This window comes from Amia ocellicauda, chromosome 4, assembly GCF_036373705.1.
Source record: "Amia ocellicauda isolate fAmiCal2 chromosome 4, fAmiCal2.hap1, whole genome shotgun sequence".
Classification (NCBI taxonomy): domain Eukaryota; kingdom Metazoa; phylum Chordata; class Actinopteri; order Amiiformes; family Amiidae; genus Amia; species Amia ocellicauda.
In genome coordinates this window covers 34,224,611-34,249,626 of record NC_089853.1, presented here as the reverse complement: position 1 = coordinate 34,249,626, position 25,016 = coordinate 34,224,611, and the positions used below count along the sequence as shown (strand labels likewise).

At 37.7% G+C, this 25,016-nt stretch overlaps 1 protein-coding gene across 2 annotated transcripts in view; it reads right to left on the bottom strand.

Moving 5' to 3' along the window:
• Window positions 1–25,016, bottom strand: part of LOC136748307 (synaptic vesicle glycoprotein 2B) — a 68,762-nt gene that overhangs the window by 16,297 nt on the left and 27,449 nt on the right. For both annotated transcript variants that reach the window (XM_066701938.1, XM_066701937.1), the window contains exon 2: window positions 2,087–2,880. In XM_066701938.1, the coding sequence (XP_066558035.1) occupies window positions 2,087–2,573 (487 nt within the window). In that variant the 5' untranslated portion in view covers window positions 2,574–2,880. The remainder of the gene's footprint in view (window positions 1–2,086; window positions 2,881–25,016) is intronic.

The window sequence follows — 25,016 nt, the reverse complement described above, 5'->3', positions numbered from 1 at the left end:
CTAGAGGCAAGGTCAGGAGTGTGACTATTGATTTCAAAGCTGCTGACTCAGGGCTCTGCGTACACTGTAAAAAAAAAAGACAGCACTTACAGCTAGCTCTGTAGTTTTTGTGTAATTTTTTTTTTAGAGTGATGGTAATATTTCTTAAACTGTTCCGTCTAAAGGATATAAAATAAACAACTAGGGAACACATCATTGGTTGAGATGTAGTATTCTTTTGGGTTTCTAAGAATTCAGGCTATTAACTGCACTATCATGTAGTTTGAAAATAAAGCAAAACAAATCCCTAAATTATCAATAGGATATTATGCATATCATTCCTTCAGAAAAATAATGTAACTTTGACTACTAACATGCTGCCTTTGTGAATCCCCTTTTCAAATAATAAATATATTTCTGAGCCGCTTTTATATTGTTTAAAATGGAAAAAAAAACAGCATTATCCTTTCAATGAAATGTTACGTGCTTTTTATCTCAGAGGAAATGAACAGATCAAAAAACTACTGATCGAACATGACATATGAGATTCAGGCGAGGCTGGGGTCTAGGTTACTCTTCACTCTGCTGACTCACAATACGATCTACTTTCAACAAGTAGGCTGTGTTTGTTATCAGATCCAAATGCTTCGACCCACTCTTGAGGAATCAGTATTCGGCACATCCACACTCTGTTTCATTAGTTGGCATGCAGCAGGGCTTGGCTTTGCTCAATAAGTGATATCTTCATCACATCAGCAAACCTCCTGTGGCTCTGCAGGGAAAGCATCATCAATCTCTTGCCTCCTTTCCAAGCAGAATCGTATTGATGTAAAGCTGAACCTGAAAAAGCAGCCGGATTCATCATGCTTGTTGCCTACACCATTAGCTAATTTGGCTGTGTACATTTTTAATTTACAGTTGCTAAGTATCTGCTGGTCATGAGCAGTCCGCTTGCTGCAGTGATGCATTTTTTGGCTGCGTACAAAGCCAGGGGCAATTTCCTTAATGCTCTTGACTTAAAAAAATATATTAAAATGTGATTAAATATTATGAGAAAATCTTTTTAAGTACTATGTAGAAGGGATGTGCAGAAATAGTAGCAAGATACAGAAAAGCTTACCATATAAGTTAAAGCGTTTCATATTTATCTTACAGTTTTGTCTTTAAACTAACTGTGCTTTTAATTAATTACCTCCAATTTTTGCAGCTGCTGAATGGGAATGAGGTTGTACATTTTTCTTTTCTATATTAATATTTATTTCTGTCACCTTTGTATTCTCATTTTCCACTAAGTTTAGTTCTCCCGAGAGTTTTAATCTATCATACCGGGAACAGCACTCTTTGGAGCTCCGCTGTGTAATTATTTTACCAGACCCCAACTGTGTTCAGCTCATTATTTTGTGATAACCACTGATCAATCACTTACACATTAACTAATTGAAGTGGAGGATATATTTGATGTATTTACAGCAGTCAATAATAAAAAAAGCCTAAAAGGAGACAAATCATTTGTCCAAGAATCTTCAAAGCATAGATAATAAAAGATGAAATAACAGTTTAATGTGCTTATCTGTGTCTATGTTTTCCTTTATTGGTTGTAATCTTGGGGGGCACCCCGAGTCCTTATATACATTCTTTGTTTTAACAGGACTGCTAAATTATTGTACACAGGTAGTTAAGTTATTGAAGAAAGTGGTACACACTGAAATAATATGTAAGTATGTTAGCAACCTCAATCCCTAAAATCTAATCTTCTTCTCTATTTATTAGATTTCATTTAAGAAGTATCATTTTAAAGTGTACTTAAAGTCAGCATTGGGGGCAATTTTGTTTATATCAAAATTCACTTATAGCTGTGGGTTTTAAAGCCATATATATTAGGTAGTGTTGGTAACCAAATTAAGAGTAAAAAAATGCCTGAAATAGTAAATTGTCCTTAGTAGTTTCCCCATCTGTATAAAAAAAATCAGGCTTTTATTAAGTACATTTATTTTGTCATATAATCAAGTTTAACAATAATATAAAAATAAAAAAAACACTAACATACTTAAATAAAAATAACTATAGCTATCATAGTCTTAACACCACTATTTAATTATGGGCTTACCTAGCATCCCTTTGTTGGCATTGGACAAGCACATGTCCTTCTCAGCACTGGGTAGCACGAAGCCCACCACAAAACACTCCACTCCGTCTGCCATGAGGGCCAGGCCGACCACGAAGAACAGGGACCACTGGAAACGCCCATGACCGCACTCTTCGATGATCGACTCGTACTGGTGTGCCAACTGCTCCTCGTCCTGGATCTTCGTCCCCACCCCGTCCACCTCCTGCGCCCGTGCTGCTGCCCGTGCCGCCCTCTGGTTGGCCTTGATGTCATCTGGGTGGGGGATGCCCTGGTACTCTCCCTCGTACACCTCATCGTCTTCATCATGTCCCTCAGTGGCGTCACTGGCCGCATCCTCGTCCTGTGCCGGATACTCATTGCCCCGGTAATAGCCATCCTGGCCTTCTCCCCCTTCCTCAAAAGTGGAGTATGTGTTGCTGCCCCCTTGGGAGCCCTGGTAGTAATTGTTTTGGTATGGGTCATTCATGGTTGCAGAATGAGAGACACAAAGAAAGTGCCGTTGTACTTATTCCTTGTAGCCGTCTGTGACTATATTGGCATAGTCCTTTGGCCCTACTTCCTCAGTTTGTCAGCAGTTCATTTACCCCCACAATTAATGGAAACCAAGGAAAGGTGGAGATATTAGAAATTCCCCTGGGCACTAGCTAGGCAGCTTCTGTTCCAGTTGTCTACCTCGAAATACAAGCACACTGTTCTTCTTCGGTAAGGCCTTAGTTGGCACAACAGGAATCCCCTACCTCTTCTTGTTCACAGCAAAAGGCAACATTCTGAAACTGAAAGAGAAGACATTTTTGTTAAACATTCTCTTACAAAATAGTTTATAAGACTAGAAAGTAAAAATAAACCACAATAGCAGTGTTTATTACTCCTTTTGCCTGCTCATTTAATTCCAAAGCGTGCCCTTTCTCTTGCAAAAGTAGCAGAGATCTTGGGTTTGGTTTCCATATTTCAAACTGGAAGTCAGATATTTTAACTTGTTTTAGACAACACAAGTCATCTCACATACTTTTTTGAAATATAAGAAATCCCTCTGTTAATTGTCATCAGCCCACACATTATGCCATCTGTTCAAGTGCAGAGAAAAATAATTAAACTGTATTATACCAGAACATGTTCCATTATTCATTGCATTTTAAAAACAGTTTAGTCAGAGAAAATGCTTAAATTGTAAATGTTCTGAATAGCAGATTTGAGCAGAACATCATGCCCTGTATAATATTGGTTACTAGCCATTGCATGTTTCTTCCAGTGCTGGCCACATTCTGAGAGAATTAACCATTCTCTTAATCTGAAAGTCACTGTATAAACTTGAACTGGAACTCCAGTGTCTATCAGCAGTTCTATTCTCCATGGTTCTGACGAGAGCTGAAATATGAATTAAAACGGCTTGCTGACTTCTGACTTTTCCAAACCCTTTGGGCATATTGAGCAACTGCAAAACACAAGGGATCTCTGAAAATCACTATAAACAGATGTATAATGGTTACTTGTAGTCACCAAAGCCCACACTATGTACGTTCATGTACAAAGAAGCTTTTGTTAGCTTTGCAGTTTGACATCCTATAAAAAGCACCTACAGTTTTAGAATAAGAAATAGAACTCTGCCTTATTTAACACCAAAGTCTAGTACCATGTTGACTTGGCTGTATGGTGACAATATGCATCACTATGAACATAATTTGTTCATCACCCAATCTCCAGAGTGTGGTGGGTGATGAACAAATGATTTACTGCTAATAGTAGCAGTTGACTTTTTGACAGTTATAAAACATCACCTGCACCTATCACTTTGAAGTGAGAAAGTTGTGGAAGCCAAATTGTATTATATTTCATTAAATAACCTGAAGGTATTATATTTTGTCTGGACCTGGAAAGACCCATGATCTTCTGGAGCTCATCATTTCACCTGAGTTAAAACAAACTAATGAATCTGCTAGTTACTGACACTGAATACATTTATACACATGCCAATTCCAAATTCTAATTCCAGTACTGGATGTTTACTTTTTGGTTGATGGAGAAGTCTTCCACTACATATTGCATACCCATGATCAAGTACTTTGGGGGGATTTGTTGAGTGAGCTGATATTTTTTAATAATTTGTCTTTGTCTACTACTTCTTCTCAGTCTTTATACTTTGGAGATTTTAAGTTATGTACAACCAGCAGGATTGCAACCCTCAAAGTTCTGAAGTGAGTCCCCCTAGTTGCAAAACATCGCAAAGTCCATTAAAGCAGCCTGAGACTGCATCCCCTCACAGCAGTCTCTCTGCTACGATCACAAACTTTGGCACTTTCTACACTCTAGATAATGTTTTGATAATTTTTTCACTACACATTAGACTAGATTGTTATATCATAACTATCTTTATGTATTGAAATGCATTAAGTATTGTGTTTTTAAAACAGTTTCAGTCTGAGAAACAGGTTATAAAAAATTATAAATAACTAGCCTATTACTAAGAAATATATTTCATAATAGCCTTATGGCATTGCTGTTTGTCATATTGCAGAGCCTTTAGATCTGACTTCATTATACAAAAAGAAAACTTAAGCAGTACAGTTATGTATTGAATAGTATTGTACATTGTTTTCTGAGAGAATGAGCCATTCCCTAAATATAACTGAAGGAGACTATTTTTTAACTAAAACCTGAACTCCTTGGTTTCAAGCCATTCAAATTTAAAAGTCCGTACTATTCTCAATGGATCTGAGGAGAGCTGAAATATTAATTAAAACAGGGCTTGCTCAAATTGCATGTCCTTGACAGCAATCTCTCTGCAGTCACACAAAATGTGGACCCCAGATGCATAGCACTGTAATGCAGTGCATAACAATTTGCTGCTTTGTGTATTTTCCTCACTATATATGGGGGCTCCCCTTTTAAAATGCCTCAGCCTCTACATCCAATTGCAGTTGAATCCTTTGGTTGAAGTCCCAGTTCTAGTGCATCCATGAATATGTATTGAATAACCTTCATCCAACATATGGTACACTACCTTCTTCTAATGCAAGATGCTCTGCACCTGCCCCTGTGTTTACACAGCGGATAACAGTGAGCCCGTTGGAACATAACAAACAGTAGGAGTTAAGCCCTATCTCTGTGTGCTGGGATTTCAATTCAAATTGATCTAGTGTCTAATTTCAATTAGTGCAATTTTATAGCGTGCATTAACAAGCAGATTGGTTAGACTTTGCTGTTGCCAAATGATTTCAGAAAAGCCATCTGGATGTTTAAGTGTAAATATTGTTCTTGATAAAGAAGTAATTATCAATAAGCCGTTTTCTTTTGAATGCCCTCATACTGTGAAAGGAATTAGTGACTAAATGTTTTGGGAAAGTACCTTAATTAGTTTAAAAATAACGGACATATTCAAATCTACTTTCTAAGATGTACTGAATGAGTTATTTGATTATTATTTAATTTACAACACATATCAGAGGAGCTCTTGGTTAAGTTAATGGACAGATCTTATGTTAAGAAATGAATAAATTGAAACAGTATAAATTATTTATTTTAATATTCAAAACCACCAACATTTGGTCTCTCATATTTGTCTTCGAAATAATACATTATATGTAATAAATACATCTTTAAAATGTGGATTCCTAGATTATGCCACATACAGGATCGCTAACAGATCTTACAGAATGACTGAAGTAATTTTATCACAGAGGGCTGAAGTGATGAAGTAGGTCAATGCCCTGTTCTTTAACCTCCACCCACAACTCCATCTGTGCTTTGCATATCCAATCTAAGTGACTCCCTTTGTTATTTGCTCCATTGGCATACGAGAGTTGGTTCTGTGACGTGGTGAAATAAAGCAGTTTAAGTTCTACACAGCTAGTATAGAGTGTAGACTACTATAGATAGAGCCAGCAGGATCAAAGGAGGTGACAAGCTTTATAAGAAATGAAGAAGTGATATTTTAATCACATAATATTGTTTTATTAGCTTTGAATGTCAGGGAGAACAGAGATATTGACAAAATAAACATAGTGTTATTTCACAGCTACAGAACTGAGATTGAGTGCAGGGTAGTACAGAGTAATTCAATTAAATGTATGGAGCATCTACATTGAGGGGATAGTTATTAATACTGGTAATATAAAACAAATCTTTATAGGAATATAAAATTATGGAAGATGGATAAAAATGATGACTTTACCAACATGTAACAAAATCAATCCGATATTTTCCTTTTTTCTTTGCTTAAATTTGAATATTTACATCAATAAATGTTTTCCTGTCAGAAACAGTGGGTGCTCTACAGTGAGAATCCTCTCAAATATTTAGTTCTGAGTTCTTTTTTTTTTTTTTAAATCAAATTCTGAAACAGTACAAAATTGTGTGCAGTCTTGGCAGGGATAACAGGGTAAAATGTTATGCTTGTTAAACCTGGTGTGGTTTGTGTTGTAATGACTTCTTCACATTCAGGCTTAAACATTCACATTTCCAGCCGTTTAATGGGATCAGTAAAACCTGAACAAATCTTACAGCTAATCCATAACACAATAGCACACTTTGCATCTTCATAGCTTAGAGCACAGACAAAATCTAAGCTGTCATACCATAAAGGGATGCCTTTATCCAGTTACACACCAAATCTATCTTAATACACCAAATTAAATTTGTCCTACACATGGCACGTTTGGCTTCCAGTTTTGAGTTCTATTCACAGTGCTTTGAATAGGCGAATGACATCATAATCAGTGATTTAAGATTATGAATATGATTGCAGGCAAATCCTATCAATTTGGCATTTTCTGCTGTCTGTTTTCACCAGGCTTCTTCTTGCAGTTTTTTCAGTTTTTTTAAGTGCTTATTAGTACATGAAGGTTAAAAAAAGATCCAAATTAAATATATAAAAACAAAACATTAAAATACATTTAAATCTGAGTTTCAGTTTTGATTAATAGCATACTGATATTCCTAAAATGTAGGATTCTAAGACCAGTTTATTTGAGTCTGTTATGGCTTAAACATTCAAGAGAGAGAGACAATGTATAGAGAACGTGTGGACTTCCATTTAATTGCCTGTGAACTATGGTTAGGGCATCCAACAACTGTTCACCAATTCTATTACAATGACCTGACTAACCTGCATTAAAGTCTGCAATCTGAAGTTGTCAAACTGCAACAAAAAAAAAGATATCTGGAATAATAATAAAAAGGTTTGCAACACATAATTAGTGTCTAATTTTAAACTGAAGGGGGGCATGGCCTAATGTACAGTGGATTGTATAAGTATTCACCCCCCAAGGACTTTTGAAAATTTTGTAGTGTTACAATCTGGAACTAAAATTGATTTAATTGGGATTTTCTGTCACCGATCTACACAGTATTACATAATGTCAATGTGGGAAACAAAATATATTATGTATTTTTAATTAACTACAAATAAAAAACTGAAAAGTCTTTATAAGACTAAGTATTCATCCCCTTTGCTATGACACACTTAAATAAGCTGTGGTGCAGCCAATTGCCTTCACAAGTCACATAATTAGTTGAATAGAGTCTATCTGTGTGCAATTGAAGTGTCACATGATCTCAGATTAAATGCACCTGTTTCTGGAAGGCCCCAGAGTATGTCAGAGAGCATATCCATACATCAACACCAGGAAGACCAATGAGCTTTCAAAAGATGTCAGAAAGATAGTTCTGGGAAAGCATCAGTCAGGGTTGAGCTATATATAAAAAAATATCCCACACTTTGAACATCCCCTGGAGCACAGTTAAATCCATTATAAGACTATGGAAATAATGAGGCACAACCATGACTCTGCTTAGAGCAGGACACCCACTGCAAACTGAGTGACCGTGCAAGGAGTTTGGTGGTCAGAGAAGTCACCAAGAGGCCAATCATAATGCTGAAGACGGAGGAGGAGAAACTATCCATATGTCAACTATTACCTGGGTGTTCCATTGCTGAAAATCTGTCACATCAAATACCGTTTGCCATAAGGCATGTGGAAGACACAGCAAAGATGTGGAAAAAGGATCTCTGGTAAGATGAAACCAAAATTGAACTAAATGCCAAACGCTATGTGTGGTGCAAAGCCAACACTGCTCATGTATCTGAGATCCAAGAGGAAAACTTGCTTCAGCCTGCAAGAGACCCTGGACTGGGTTCGGCGGTTCACCTTTCAGCAAGACAATGATCCTGAACACACAGCCAAGGCTACACTGGAGTGGTTTAAAATCATAGAAGTGTCATAGAATGTCATAGAACTTGAGCAATTTTGCCAAGAAGAATGGGCAAAATTTTGATTTGCAAATCTGGTAGAGATTTACCCCAAAAGACACACTGTAACTGCTGTTAAAAGGTGGTTCTACCAAGTATTGACTCAGGGGGGTGAATACTTATACAAATAACACCTTTTATTTTTGTTTCACAATACAAACATATTGTGCACCTTCAAGGTGTAGTGTATGTGGTCAAAGGGAGAGAATCCCAATGAAATCAATTTTCATTCCAGATTGTAGCATAAAAAAATTGAAAAAGTCCTTGCGGTATGAATACTTATGCAGTACACTGTATTAAAATCAAAGCTTAGCTACAATACACTAGTGTATTATATGTCATTAAGAATACATTCATCTGATACAAATATAGTGCTTTAGGACTCAGGTGCAGAATGGGTAGGATTTTCCTAATTATTACATGATATTAAATATTACTTAATTAGTCTTAGGATCAGTTTCTTTGGCTGGATTGACAATGATGGACAAGGAGAGGTTTCAGAGAGGTTATTACAGCTGTAGCCACGATGACTCAAAACTAAGTCTGACTAGACAGACATTGAGGCAAATCATCCATGAGACATGATTTAAGACTGGCAGCATGGTGTCATTAAGAACATAAGAACATAAGAAAGTTTACAAACCAGAGGAGGCCATTCGACCCATTGTGCTTGATTGGTGTCCATTAATAACTAAGAGATCCAAGGAATTCTATCCAGCCTATTTTTAAATGTTCCCAAATTTTCTACCACATCGCTGGGGAGTTTGTTCCAGATTGTGACAACTCTCTGTGTGAAGAAGTGTCTCCTGTTTTCTGTCTTGAATGCCTTGAATCCCAATTTCCATTTGTGTCCCTGCTGATCTGGAAAAGCTCCTCTGGTTTGATGTGATTGATGCCCTTCATGATTTTGAAGACTTGAATCAAGTCCTCACGTAGTCTCCTCTGTTCCAGGGTGAAAAGGTTCAGGTCCCTCAGTCTCTCAGTAGGACATTCCCTTCAGACCTGGAATAAGTCTGGTTGCTCTCCTCTGAACTGCCTCTAGAGCAGCGATATATTTCTTGAAGTGTGGAGCCCAGAACTGTACACAGTATCCAGATGATCTCTAACTAGCGCATTGTACAGTCTGAACATTACTGCCCTTGTTCTCAATTCTACACTTTTGACAATATACCCTAACATTCTGTTTGCCTTTTTTATTGCTTCCCCACATTGTTTGGATGGAGAAAGTGAGGAGTCCACATAGACTCCTAGGTCTTTCTCATGCGTTACTTCATCTAGTTCTATTCCTCTCATAGTGTAATTATAGTGGACATTTTTGTTACCTGCATGTCATACCTTGCACTTGTCCACATTGAATTTCATCTGCCAGGTGTCGGCCCACAACTGATTACCTAAGTCCCTTTGAATAGCCTGTGCTGCCGAGATTGTATCTGCTGAGCCACCTATTTTAGTATCATCTGCAAATTTGACAAGTTTGCTAACTATCCCAGAATCCGGATCATTAATATAGATTAGAAAAAGCAAAGGCCCTAGTACTGATCCCTGTGGAACTCCACTAACAACCTCACTCCAGTTAGAAGCGACTCCTCTAATCGACACCCTCAGTTTCCTAGACATCAACCAGTTCATAATCCATCTACTTACATTACCCTGAATGCCTACAGCTTCCAATTTGAGGCTCAGTCTTTGGTGTGGAACCTTATCAAAAGCTTTCTGAAGATCTAAGTATATCATATAATATGCTTTCACATGATCTACAGCAGCAGTGCATGTTCTTAAAATTTGAATAAATTAGTAAGACATTATCTGCCTCATCTAAACCTATGTTGACTATCTCCAAGAATATGGTTTTCATTAAGATGCTCCTCTATTTTCTGTCTAATCATTGTTTCCAACATTTTACAAGTAATGCAGGTGAGACATTGCATTAGTCTTCATCAGCACTCTTAACCTTAGCTTAGGGTAAGACCTCCACCACCCCCTGCTTATTCCTCTTCCAGATTACAAACAAAGTCCAGCCCAATTTGACTGGCATCATACCCACAGAATGCACAGTCTTCTGTAGAAGATGTAAATATTGTAAAAACTAGCAAGTTTAATTATGGAATATGTTTTTGTTCACCTCTCCATGTGTCTTTTTGTGCTGTGAAAATAGCCCATTTTAATATTGTATGGGGGCCTGACATGCTAGAGTATCTTCAGCTTGCTCATCTTACTATAAAAGGTGAAAATAGCCAATGTAAGTTCAGGCCTCATTATTCTGCCTAATGAGAAACAGAGCAGATGCCAATTGTCTCTCTTGATGTGTGATTTCCCATTTTCTGGCATCTAATTAACAGCTCTGGTTTCATTTTGCCCCTGTCTTGAGCCACAACCCTGACTCATCACTAGGAAACATCAAGGATACCAGTCATTTCAGACAAAGGTGCATTAACGTATTCAATTAATTTGACTTCAAATGAATAAAATAAAATACTGTAAGAAATAGCCACTTGCTCCCCATTTCATATTAAATATTTCTAACAAGGTGGCCCCATAAATGTCATAAAAATGAGTGAGTATTGAAGATAAATTTCATTAATTTAAATTTTGATATTTTTTATACCTGACTGGAGTGCAGCTGTACAATATATATAGTGAGTGTTACTATTCAAAACATGCTTCCAAGCAATACATGTGGTTTCTGACTGTGGCAGAGTAAGAGAGTAAGTCATTACACATGCATAGAATGGGTTTCCCTAAAGTATTGCTCTTTCAGTAAAATCCATTAGAAAGCACTGACCAGAGTAAAATCAATCTGTAATTTTTCACAGAACCAGTCTTTCGCTTCTGTCAGCTCTAAGCCATTGTTTCTCCCTGTTCCATTTCTTTGAAAGCACTGTTTGATCATCAGTATCCTTCAGTGTGTACTTTGTCATCCGACCGCTCTGACACAAATGCAAATGCTATTTTCCCTGTTGTTGTCTTTGTCATGATGATTGGTAATATTTCACATTAGTGCTTGCTTCGTGTGCATTAGGTGTTATGTCTTTTGAGGATGGGGAGGGTGGGGAAACCAACATCCACCACCCAACAAAAGGAGTAATTCTCAAATCCTCAAATTCTCAATGTTTTTAGTAAAAGACTGTTACAATTTAATGTGTGATGATCTCTGCATGGATTCTGAAATGTTGTTCGATGCTGACTGCATAACAAGCACATTCAGCAGCATTTACCTCTGCACTGTGACCATGACCTTGTTGTTTGTGGTTTTATGCTCACTTTTTTTCATGCAGAGCTAACCATCAGGTTTAAAAGGATATTTTTAGTTTGTTGGGTTAATAACTGATTTTATTTACTGTATCAAATAGTAATGAGCAATTTAGGTTTCTGTTTAACAGTGAATATAGCATAGAGATACTAGGACAAAATATTATCCATAAGTTATGATATATTCACTCTGGTCATCAATAATAATTTCCTGCAATTTATGGAACTAATAATGGACACACTAGCTTTGTAATGATACAATCTGTGACTAAGGGATGGGCTCTTTATGGCAACAGCACTAACTCTGAACATTGTGTAGCTATCTCCATCATCAGCCTGCACTGTTTGCTGTACAGTAGTCATTGCATGTGGTTGTTTGTTTTACATTTGTAATCTTGTTTTTCGTCTACAGGCTTTATGCTTTATCAGTGTGTCCTATTGCATGTCACTCAGGAAACCCAGCATATTTAAATCAACAACCAGCAGCAGAATGTGCTCTGGTAGAAAAAACATGTTCCATTTTCCCAGGAGGTCGTATGATCACCTCTGTTTAGTGCTGAATGGTGCTGCCACTGCCTAATACTTGTCTCAGGATGTTTTTGTTGGATTGATTTTCCATTATGTTGTATTTCCCTGATTCTTATATAGAGTAACAGAATATGAGGCTACTTGTATGTCTCTAGAAGTTTTCAATACCACCTTCATTGCCTAAGCTATCAAGCTACAAACCAATCATGCAGAATTTCCTCTAAACAAACTAATTTCCAAGTTGAAGATCAGCTACAAACGTTATCACCAAAGGTTGGTGAGTTAAATGTGGAATGATTCACTTTTGGTGATGGTATTGCAATATAAGATCACAAAGTTGTTGCAAAATTGTATCATCCATCCATTTTCAATATCCACTTTATCCAGTACAGGGTTGCAGTGAGCCAGAGCCTAACCCTGCAAGCAAAGGACACAAGAGCAGAGTACACCCTGGACAGGACACCAGTCCATCACAAGGCAGAAAACAACCTCACTCACAACAACTACAGGGCAATCGGGCCAGTCTGCCTAAAAAGCCTGTCTTTTGGATGTAGGAGGAAACCGGAAAGCTCAGAGATTACCCACATGGGCATGGGGAGAACATGCAAACTCCACAAAGGCAAACAGCCAAGGCCGGAATCAAATCTGGGTTCCAGGATTTGTGAGGCACTGTGCCACCATGACAATTCCAGTGTTATCTGACAAAAATTACATATTTGGCAGTTTATATGCAAATTCTTCATAATTACACATCTCTACATCACGCACACTCAGTAATATAGCACCTTAATGTTCTTCATGTTCAATGCCAGCAATTAAATATTACTCCATGCATTCTGTGCCAGTTTTATAAATCACTGTTAAACTTGTCAATCTTTCCAATGGCGTCCATAATCACAGTTAAAATTCAGTCCATATAAAAGCCGTCATCAGTGGTGATGTATACAGGGTAAATGCCGAAACATGTTTATTAAACTTGAACTCAAGCACGATGCAGGCATGCATTACAAGTTTATTTTCTACTTATTTTCTGCTACACTTAAAAACATGGTTGCTGTGGGCCAATGGCAAAATACGTATGTGCAACATTGCACACGTTATACATTTTCTGCACACTGGAATACAGCATAAACATGAAACATTACACATAAGTTCATGCCCATGCCTCGAAGCTACAACCAGAAACTGAAGATGGTGGGGTACATGGTTTAGTCACCATATTGGATCATATGTTGCTATGCGTGAACATATTAAAATGGTTATTTCACCAGAACTATAGAGCACAGTGTGCTGAAACTTTGCATATACCACTGTGATAAAATTATCTATTAAATCTGGAAAAGATAAGTAACTGTCTCCAAAAACATGTCCGCTACATGCCAATGAATTTGAACATATGTAAAACTTGCATATTTTCAATGCATGAAATTTGACGCCCAAAAAACCTCACCTAAATTGGGACAAGAATAAAGGGGTATTATTGTTTGTGGTGAGTTTTTTCACCATTGCCGATGTACCTTGGAAGACTTTATAGTTAATTCATTAAAATATCAAGTGTTAGCAAAACTGAAACGCAAGACTCGCATTGCATTGACAAAGCGTAGATGTTAAAAAAAAAAGTTCAGCTTTTTAACTGCGAAAGCATGCCGGTATACAGTGACTGATGAATCAAACAAAGCGCATGCTCCCTGCAGTCACTGCCGCGGGGATAATTTAAAATGTAGCAAAACCGCCTCCGTCACGACCCGGGAGCTTCGGCAGATTGACATTTCACCATGGTGCGTTTATTGAATTTACTATCATTTGTATTATTGTCAATTTATCTGACCAATTTCCTGATTAACAGCACATTTATACTATTGTACACATTTTCATGTTCGTTTTCGCAGTTATGAAAACTGTCTCCATTCATTCAGTGTATTTATGACACCATTTTAGCATGAATTTCCTTTAGCACGAATTATTGTAGAATCTCTTGTGCAAAGTAACGGGGTGCTGAGCTCGGTCTGCCCGAGTTTGTAGCAGCCAGGACCAGGATAAGGTGAAGGACCTGTCCTAAGGCGAATATTATGGTGTTTCAGAGCACTGTTGAATCGTCAGTCGTGTCTAATGTATTTATATTGTCTAAAGTGAACTCGCTTACCATTGACGCAGTGTGTGCTGGAAAGCCTTGTCCGAACATGGGAGAAGAGCGCAGTGTCTGTTTGCAAATGTATATCATCTGTAAAAGTAATGGAATATGAATAAATATGAAAAAAATATATACTATATAGTTACTTTTTCCTGGTGCAAGGTGGAAGGCCAAAACATTGTACTCCATCATTATCCTAGATATTGTTATACCTTTTTATATGGGCAGAGTTAAAGGGGATATTTTAAAACAAGGAAAGAAATAATAGCCTTTTTTGGTGGTTTAATCTTTTTTTTTAATGTTCAGTAATTGACTTATTTAATAGTACTATTTATTAAAATAAAACATAGTTCTATGCGTAAGGTGTTCTCTTTTAGCCTTAATAATTAATACAAAGTATTATAGAGTCAAAACAAAACTGTAAAGTATATTTGTACTAAATAGTAAATCATACTATTTAAGCCAGCAGCTGATTTAGTGAATTAGCTTTCTTTTATTGCTGAGCTGTTTTATAATTGCTAAGTCACAAATACTGCAGCCTTGCTCATAATAAGAATATTTCATTGTTAAAAGGACAAATGCACCTCTCACTGGGTTGATGCAAAAAGAAAAAAACATTTTCAACCTGTTTCACTTATTTCCCAGTTTACACAAAAGAATAATATGTATTTTTCAGCTCTGTGCATAGTGAAATGTTTCTTCATATAGTGAATTTATATAATGATATCATGTGCTCTGTACTGTATTGTAGGTCAGTGCTTGAATGGAGAAATATTTTCTTTTGACAATATACAAATGTGTTCCTGGTAATACATTACAACCAGTATATTTTCTAAGTAATAATAGGTAGAACATATTACTAACAAAATCACAATTAAATTAATGTTGTGTGGATGTACGCCTTTCTCCTACACAGTGTGACAATGTGTGTTCTTATTTTCCAGTAATACAAATTACACATTGAGATCACTATAATAATACACTGGGATGAATATTAATGATTGCTCAATAGATAACATGAATGTTTGTGATTACTCAATAGGCTTCTTCATGAGGGGCTGTATCGGCCACTTGGGGTTGGAGGATTGCAGTACAGTTCCCTTGAATTCTAAATCAGCAGTGCTTACCAGGCACCTGTGAGCCCACACTGTTATCAGTGAGAGGTGTTTCCTCCCTGTGATGCTCTGTCTCTGCGTTGTGGACTGTGTGAAAAGAAGCAGATGGCTTGCGGTCTCACAATTTGGAGAACTTGTATAAACAGTTCACATTTTTTCTGTGTTAGTATAGGAATCAGATCGATGAGCAGAATTTGCTAACATTTTCCACTTCTGTACTGGGAGAACATAAAAAATGTTTCTTATCATTAAACTAAGTAAATTAATTATATAACCTTCTTTGTTACACACGGCTGGTAGGCCTCATTAAAGTCTATCTGATATATTTCTGCTGCTGCCTCTATGGAAGGCAAAGACGATTGAAGGTCATGGATTCCATATGGACTGATCCATGGGAATCACTTTCAGCACCGCGGACAGCTACACCTAATACCTTTACACTGCAAGCCCTGGCAAAAGCACAAGCTGTGACTCAGTTACTTATCACTGCTGTGACCGGAAAGAGTCAGGTCTGGACCACACTCCAACCAGGTCCACATTGTGAAGAGGCAGCCTTGCAACGCAATCTTTTGAAAAAGCAGTACACTGAAGATATTTACCCTTTTTTGAATGAAACCGAATGCATTTCTTGCATTTGGATTATTTGAACAACATTGCACAGGCTTGTACAGTAACCTTTTAGGATGACTTCAAAGCAAGATAGGTGTAAAGATGTACCTCAAGATAAATAGCATAAACATTTGCAATAAGCTGAGCTGTCGGTGCATTGTGTAAAATATGTGATGCAATGTGTAATCTATCCTTGTCTGGATTAACATGGCACCTCAAGGGGGAGTGCCCTTTACATGGCAATCTCTTTCCAATACAGTTCATAACAAATCCTGGTTGTATTGCTTTCCAGCTCTGTAATAGATTGTCAGTTTGAAATCCCTAGCCAAGTGAGGCCTAGTTATGCCTTCAAAGTCCGTTACATTTAGGAGGGGGGGTTCAGAAAACACAAAGCTGTAAACACCAATATCCAGAACCGGAGAGAGGAAATGCTGTCTTTGACTGCAGTATTAAGCAGCAGCGTTGATGGGATAGTGCTGCAGCAGGGAAGCACCGTCCTTCATCTACTACAAAAGCCACTACAAGCAACTAAAGCACTGTATGCAGAGAACTGAGCTGGCTGAACTGCTTAATACAGGCTGAGCCCTGACAGCTCTTCATTGAGGAATACAAACAATCTAAAACTGTGTGTTACATATAACGTGCCCCTGTTACATTAGTCCTAGTGCCAAATTAATTTTCCACTGCAGAATACAATTTTAAATAACTGGAATGCAGGTCAAAGGCATCCATTGTCTACTGCTGTGTATTTTGGAATTGCAATAATTTACCTTCATCCACAGACAAGAACACAGCCACTGCCAATTCTCTCATGAAGCCCTGATTAACACAGAGGTTTCGGCCACCGCATGTCAGTATGGAAGAATTGTCATGGCGTTCAGAGGCACCTTGTCTGTCCTGAAAGCTGTAGAAGTTGAAAAGTGTTTGCTTCTGAAAGCAATACCCCATTGAGGCTGAAAAGCTCATGTACTGCTATGCTGCAAGCGGACGGGTAGCTGCGTCGGACGATGTTCTCCAGGGAGTTTATGTGAAGCTAATAATAAACACCACTGAATACAAGAAAGACCAAACCAAAGCTTGCAGGAGGTTGTGTAAAACCCAGGAGCTGAGTCTGCATTCAAGAAACAACCAAAAAAAAAAAACTGCTACTGCTACGCTAGTACTTTGGCAGGAGTCTTCAATATGTTGATTCATGTTGTACATTATATATGTCTGAAAATTATATCACTTTGAAGGCTTTAAACAGATTGAGATGTAGAGCAATTCCAGCGTGCATTTATTTCAGTGGTTGTGTTTTTGTTGTAATAATAGTAGCCTTTTTAAAAATGTGGCTGTGCTCCCATTTTAGGAGGGTTATGGGATTGCTTCTGTGTCTGATGAGATAAATCTTACATTACAAGCACTAGCCTCTTAGCCAAAGTTGCATTGCTACAATAAACCTTAATAACCGCTGTGTTCTATTCTTGGAGCAATGATGGATGTGGTTCTCTGATATTTGTGGAAGATATAACCTTCTTGAAAATAGATCAGCAAGGAGAAACAAATGCAGTGAAAACCAGTTATGAATGTGTGTGTGAGTGTACTAGTGACTTTCTGTTGATTTAGTTGCATGTTAAGAACTGGCAAATTAATAATTCATTCAAGTTCTCCACAGCAATTTACAACATTGAATGGATAGTACATGAGACAGCAGCTTGAGTCACAATTTTATGAGGCAACTTCCAAAACAGCCTCCTGTCTTGTTAATTCTCTAAATTTGCACAGATCTTTTGGGCATAGTTGTATGAACAGCAACCCTATGCTTTCACCAGGGAGGTCAATGAATGTAGCAGATCCCTTTTTCCAAGGTAATCAATTAAATAATAATATTGTTTTTCTTCTTCAGGAATTCAGATTTTGCCACCCTCCTCTCCCCCCCAGGGTTTTTATAAAAAATCAAGAAGATTTTGAAGACTTGTATGTCCCTGAGAGATCAATAGCTCTCTTGTCATGAAGATGGATGAGAGAGGAGGTGCAGAGTTAACAGTCTTTTCTCTCATTTTCTCTCTTGCTTACAACAGTAATGGAAAGCCTCCACAACTGAAAGCAAGAAACCTATCCAGATTTCTGGGGTATTTTTTCTAGGCTGATAAACAAACCATTCAAAGGTAGATTCACTGCCAGGTTCAGTGCCCATATTTTGAACAACCTGTAATATCACACCCTTTAAGCCTACACCAATTGAAATGTCTATTACATAAGGCTAAATCCTGTCAATATACACATCACAGTGAATCACATCAGAGTTCAATTTCAGTTTGCTGATTAATTTGAGCCAAATCTCAAAAATAACATTGAGACTCTCACAGATAACATTGATGTTCTCATTCTACCTGTGTGTGTGTGTGTGTGTGTGTGTGTGTGTGTGTGTGTGTGTGTGTGTGTGTGTATGTGTTTAGAGAACTCACTTCTTACAGAGAAGTGTCAGAACTGAGACTGAAACATGTGCCAAAAAACTGTCTGGAACATAGAATAATTTCATCATTCTGATTAAAAAAAAATATCCACAGAGTATGAAAGAGGAATTCAAATATTAATGAAACCTGCCAGCATGGATCCATATGAAAGTGGTATTTGGTAAGAAATGAATGCAGTGTCTAGAGTCCTGTCATCAAATTCAGTGGAATATGGATGCAATGTACTGATCAGGAAAGAGATGTGAGATTTGATATAGATTTTATATACTGTATATATATTTTTTTTCAAAGTGCTCCAGTGAACAGATGCAGTGAGGAACATATGCAATCAAGTCGCCCATTCACATAGTTAAAGGGACAGAAAGCTGTTACATTCAAGTGGTTATCTTTTATGTACTGTGAATCAAAACAATGAAATAGTGATCTAAAGCATTTTCACACTGAAGCAGAATATACTAAGCGAAGCTGACATTTTCAGTCTAATGGCTGTCTTCCATGGCAGCAGTAATTTAGATTCAGTGTTGTTCCCATCCTAGGTCTCTAAACACATTAGAAAACCCACAAGTTCTTATTTGCAATCAGCCTTGAGGTCATTTCTCTCCAACATGTCTCCAATATGACTGAAAGGTGAACCGTTGTTACACTATAATATAGGTGAGTGACAATTGTCTCTTTTCAGGTGGCTTTATTGCTCATATAATATTTGAATACTATGTTCAGTGGTTCACAAAATCATGCTACTCACTCACAGATGCTTTGTTATGTTGAATGTCTTATTTTGAAAGCAAAACTATTTTGCTGCAATAGGGATTGTGGAAGCTACAGGGCTATACCTGGGCAAGGAACACAAAGCCTTCAAACAGACTATTTATATATATGTATATCCTGTGATGCCGTGCTGGGCTGCGCTGCATCTGCCCGGACCCCAGGGGAGTACAATTACCAGGGGAACAGCTGACATGCTGTTCCCTCTGTGATTCACTACTCTCCTCAGTAAAACAGGCAGCACCTGACTTCCTGGTAGTGGAGAGGCAGGGGGGAGAGCCTGGGAGTGGGAGAGTGAGAGGACAGAGCGAGTGCAAGACTTGGATTGTGATGACCTTTGAACTAGGATTTGTCTACGATTTGGATTACAGATTTAGACTATTTGCTGCATCATATTGTGTCTGTGTATGTTTAGAGGTACCTGTGTCATACGTTTCGTCATACTTGTGTCATACTCTCAAAGAGAGCTAGGGATTTGTTTATGGTTTGTGTCTGTCTGTTTACTTTCAAGCACTTTAAATAAATTGTCACTTTCTCTATATGTCTTGTTGTTGTCCTGAGCAGCACCTTTCAGAGCCCCGGCACTACCCCTCTAACTGCCACAATACATAGATAGATAGATATGTCATCATCATCATCATCATCATCATCATCATCATCATCATCATCAGCCTTTATCGATGAAGGCCTCCACTTGTTTCATACAGCTTCTGTTTTCCAGGTCACGGCAACAAATCTTCTGATTTCATTTTCCCATGTTTTTTCTGGTCTTTATTCATCTCTTGGGATCCATTCTCTAGCTTTTTGCCCATCTTTGGTTTGTGCTTCTTGCAATGTGTCTGGCCAATTGCCATTTTAACATTTTCACTCTGTAAATGATGTGACATACTTTTGTTTGTTCTGTGAGATCCATTTATTTGTGTTTCTGTCTAGTTAGTTCCAAGCATACATCAAATACTTTTCTCCTCAAGCAAATGGGTAGATTTCCTTTCAATAATGTGCAATTTCTTCCAAGTGTTCTCCATCCCAGTATCTTTTGATTTTTCTTTATGTAAGATTTCCATCTGTGCTGATTTCTTGTCCAAGTTAGACATAATTGTTGATGTCTTCAAGTATCTTTTGATCTACCTCATTGTCTTATTTTTAACAAGTTTGTTGAACATGGGTTACTCAAGTTCATAGAATTTGAAGCAGCAGGTCTTTCAGCTGCATTTTTTTGTGAAGATGATGATGTCTTTGGCAAAATGTAAGTTGCTCAAATAAGCTCAGTTTATGCTTATTCCTTTTTCATAGAGTTTAAATAAATAAATGCATAAAAAAGGCCATGCACATACAGCGGTTTCCAGCTTGCACACGGCTAACACCCAAGGGGATACCCCCAGGGATGTGGTAATTAAATTTTTCCAGCACTCATAGTTTAATATCTTCAGCTGTAAGCCTGGCAGCTTTTGAGAAATTATATCCTTTCTTTACAAGCTTTTATTTCAACCATCATAGTGGCCTTTCTGGAATGTATTCATTTTGTATTACTGGCAAGTGTGGCCAATTTTCCTTTCTTTATTTTCTGATTAAAGGTGTGCAACAGTATCATGTACAGATAAGGTAAATTCAAATTAAGAGGTGTCTTGAAATACTCCAGCTGAAAATATTTGTTTGTAGAATTATCTCTGCAAATATAATAACACACTATAGTTTTAGGCAATGAAGTCATTGTCTTTCTTCAGCCTGTGCTTTATCTAGTATGAAAGTATTTTTTATGGAGTTAGAGCTCATACACACAATCATGTTATTTTGATGGTACATACCAAGCTTTGGGGCCTTTTTATTTTTTCTCTTAATATTTACTATTGCAGTAGTCAGTGGGGGTGTTTGCGTCATTTCTGTTTGTATCAGAATTAGAGGAAACTATGTGTTCATCATGACATATTGATCCATTTGACATATTGAGGTATATGTTCGTATCTGACCTTTCAGTGGTGATGACTGTAGTTATTATGTTGATGGTCATTCTCTGTAAACTAAAGTTAGTTGTTTACAAAGATTGTTCTTGCTATGTTGAACAGCTATTGTAAAACCTAGACATATTTAAGCCTACACTTTTAATTGTGCTTTAAAAAGCATATTTTAACCATATGGATCTGCCTTCAAATCCTGAGGATAAACTTTTGCTTTGTTTTTCATTATAAAACTTAGATTCATTTGGGATACATTTAATATAATGTCTTTGGACGGAGACAGAGAGCTGTAAATTGAAGACATACACTCACCTAAAGGATTATTAGGAACACCTGTTCAATTTCTCATTAATGCAATTATCTAACCAACCAATCACATGGCAGTTGCTTCAATGCATTTAGGGGTGTGGTCCTGGTCATGACAATCTCCTGAACTCCAAACTGAATGTCTGAATGGGAAAGAAAGGTGATTTAAGCAATTTTGAGCGTGGCATGGTTGTGGGTGCCAGACGGGCCGGTCTGAGTATTTCACAATCTGCTCAGTTACTGGGATTTTCACACACAACTATTTCTAGGGTTTACAAAGAATGGTGTGAAAAGGGAAAAACATCCAGTATGCGGCAGTCCTGTGGGCGAAAATGCCTTGTTGATGCTAGAGGTCAGAGGAGAATGGGCCGACTGATTCAAGCTGATAGAAGAGCAACTTTGACTGAAATAACCACTCGTTACAACCGAGGTATGCAGCAAAGCATTTGTGAAGCCACAACACGTACAACCTTGAGGCGGATGGGCTACAACAGCAGAAGACCCCACCGGGTACCACTCATCTCCACTACAAATAGGAAAAAGAGGCTACAATTTGCACAAGCTCACCAAAATTGGACAGTTGAAGACTGGAAAAATGTTGCCTGGTCTGATGAGTCTCGATTTCTGTTGAGACATTCAGATGGTAGAGTCAGAATTTGGCGTAAACAGAATGAGAACATGGATCCATCATGCCTTGTTACCACTGTGCAGGCTGGTGGTGGTGGTGTAATGGTGTGGGGGATGTTTTCTTGGCACACTTTAGGCCCCTTAGTGCCAATTGGGCATCGTTTAAATGCCACGGCCTACCTGAGCATTGTTTCTGACCATGTCCATCCCTTTATGACCACCATGTACCCATCCTCTGATGGCTACTTCCAGCAGGATAATGCACCATGTCACAAAGGTCGAATCATTTCAAATTGGTTTCTTGAACATGACAATGAGTTTACTGTACTAAACTGGCCCCCACAGTCACCAGATCTCAACCCAATAGAGCATCTTTGGGATGTGGTGGAACGGGAGCTTCGTGCCCTGGATGTGCATCCCACAAATCTCCATCAACTGCAAGATGCTATCCTATCAATATGGGCCAACATTTCGAAAGAATGCTTTCAGCACCTTGTTGAATCAATGCCACGTAGAATTAAGGCAGTTCTGAAGGCGAAAGGGGGTCAAACACAGTATTAGTATGGTGTTCCTAATAATCCTTTAGGTGAGTGTATATATATATATATATATATATATATATATATATATATATTTGACAATGGATAGTTGTAACAAAAGTTATCAGTACTAAATCCAAAAGATACCTTGTTTTGCAGTCTTCATATTTTATAACTTTTTCACATTCAAATCAGGTTTGATAAATTGTATTTGACAAATAGTTTCACGTTTCACAGAAAATGTTCTAACAGAAAATGTTGAGCAGTTGATTCAGCCATTGCCCCCATTTCCTATGGTAATCTGTGAGTGAAATGTGAGACCCCCTGTCCTATGCAGAACATTACACCTGAGAAAGCTTCTTAATTTATAGAGGGCACTGGGAAGTGAATGAAAGCTGAACTGACAAGGTGGAATAGGTGCAGGCACTCATATAAGTGTGTTACAGATGTTATCTTTATGTTAAATCTATTTTACATTATATACCATGTTTTTTACTTTAAAACAGATTGTAAATATTAGGTGCTAAACTTAAAGCTCTTATTACTTGAATGATGATTGAAAATGGAAATTTAAAATTTAAGCAGCACTGCTTCTGTGTCAGTAGTTCTCCTATAAAATGTAGGCCATTACTGTGGGTTGTAGTAGTAGTAGTATTTTGGTGTGCAAGGTAATCAAACATACAATCTTTTTGTGTGAAAAAGTTATTACCCCTCTACTTAACCTAATTAAAGGGATAATAAGGGTCAGCAAATCCCACTCTTTACAGCAGTATTTTTGGTCATTTGGACGCTTTGCGTTCTTCCCGGTTCTTCCACACGTGCTTGATGCAGGTGAGAAATGTGCATCAGAAACACAGACAGATATGGAGGAGAGTGAACTGACACAGAATAACCACAATAACTGTAGAGCTGTTATTAATGTTTTATATAAACTGTATTATGTTTTATATTAGAAATAATAATAATATGCAGACTGAGCAAAGTAGATTTGTCAAGCTAGCAACAGGCAGTTGTCCAGAGGATATGCTCTGGACATTCTCCTCTCCACTTTGACTTCTGTTCATTATGATAAGAGGAACACCCAATCAGATCAATAGCCCACAGATACCAGTTTGTTTGGGGTTTCCTGTTCTTCTCTCAAGGCTGAAGATGCTACATTATAGTGATTGACAATGAGTCCATTGTTAAAGAAATGTGAGATTGCAAACAGATGCAGAAAGTTTAATTTTCTTTTTATTAAGATAGTGAAGTAATACAACAGTTATTATTATTTTGTATTTATTAACAAGTGCTGTACCAGTAAGCAGTATTGAGACACAACAGTCTGAGAAGAAATGTCCCTGAAATCTACCTGAATCTGTACCATTTTACAGCACATGTGTTGCATGATTACATTACATTGTCAGACACTCTTATCCAGGGCATCTTACATTTGTATCCATTTATACAGCTGGGTATTTAACTGGAGTAATCTAAGTGAAGTACCTTGCACAAGGGTACAACAGCATTGCTCCACCAGGGATTTGAACCCACAACCTTCCAGTTATGAGTCCAAATCATACTGTATATATATATATATATATATATATACCATAACAACATAACACACGTAATAGTAATCACACAACACTTGCCCTGTAATGTGTTGCATTCTGCTTATATTTACCATGACAGCCTGCATGTGGTATTTGTTAGTTTTGCATATTTCATGATTAACGAAATACTTGTAGTTTGAATGTCTTTGTTCTTATTTTGAAGCTTGATTGGATAAAAACAAGAAATATCGATATTGTGTATCCCGCAAACTTCTAAAAAATATTGAGATATTATTTTTAAGTCATATTGCCCAGCACTACCTATCTTTCTGGAAAGCGTAAAAATGCCATTTCTGAGGCTCTGGGGCTCCACCGAACCACAGTCAGAGTGAAAAGGAGAACGTTTGGGACAGTAGTGAATCTTTCCAGGAGTGGCCATCATGCCAAAATCTCTTCAAAAGCAAGCCACAAAATCATCCAGGAAGTCACAAAGAACCCTAGAACAACATCCAGAGATCTGCAGGCCTCTCTCACGTCGGCTAAGGTCAGTGTTCATGACTCCACCATCAGAAAGACATTGGGATTCATAGCAGGGTAGCAAGGCAGAACCACTGATGACTAAGAACATGAACACTCATCTCAAGTTCACCAAAAAGCACCTGGATTCTACAAGAGAATGTGAGACCATCCGTCCGTGGGCTGAAGCTGAAGAGCAGCTGGGTTATGCAGCAATGATCCGTATCACACAAATGAGGCAACATCAAAATGGTTGAAGAACAAGCTATTATATGTTTTGGAATGGCCTAATCCAAATGTTGTGAGATGTTGAGATGTTGCGCAGGACCAAAAA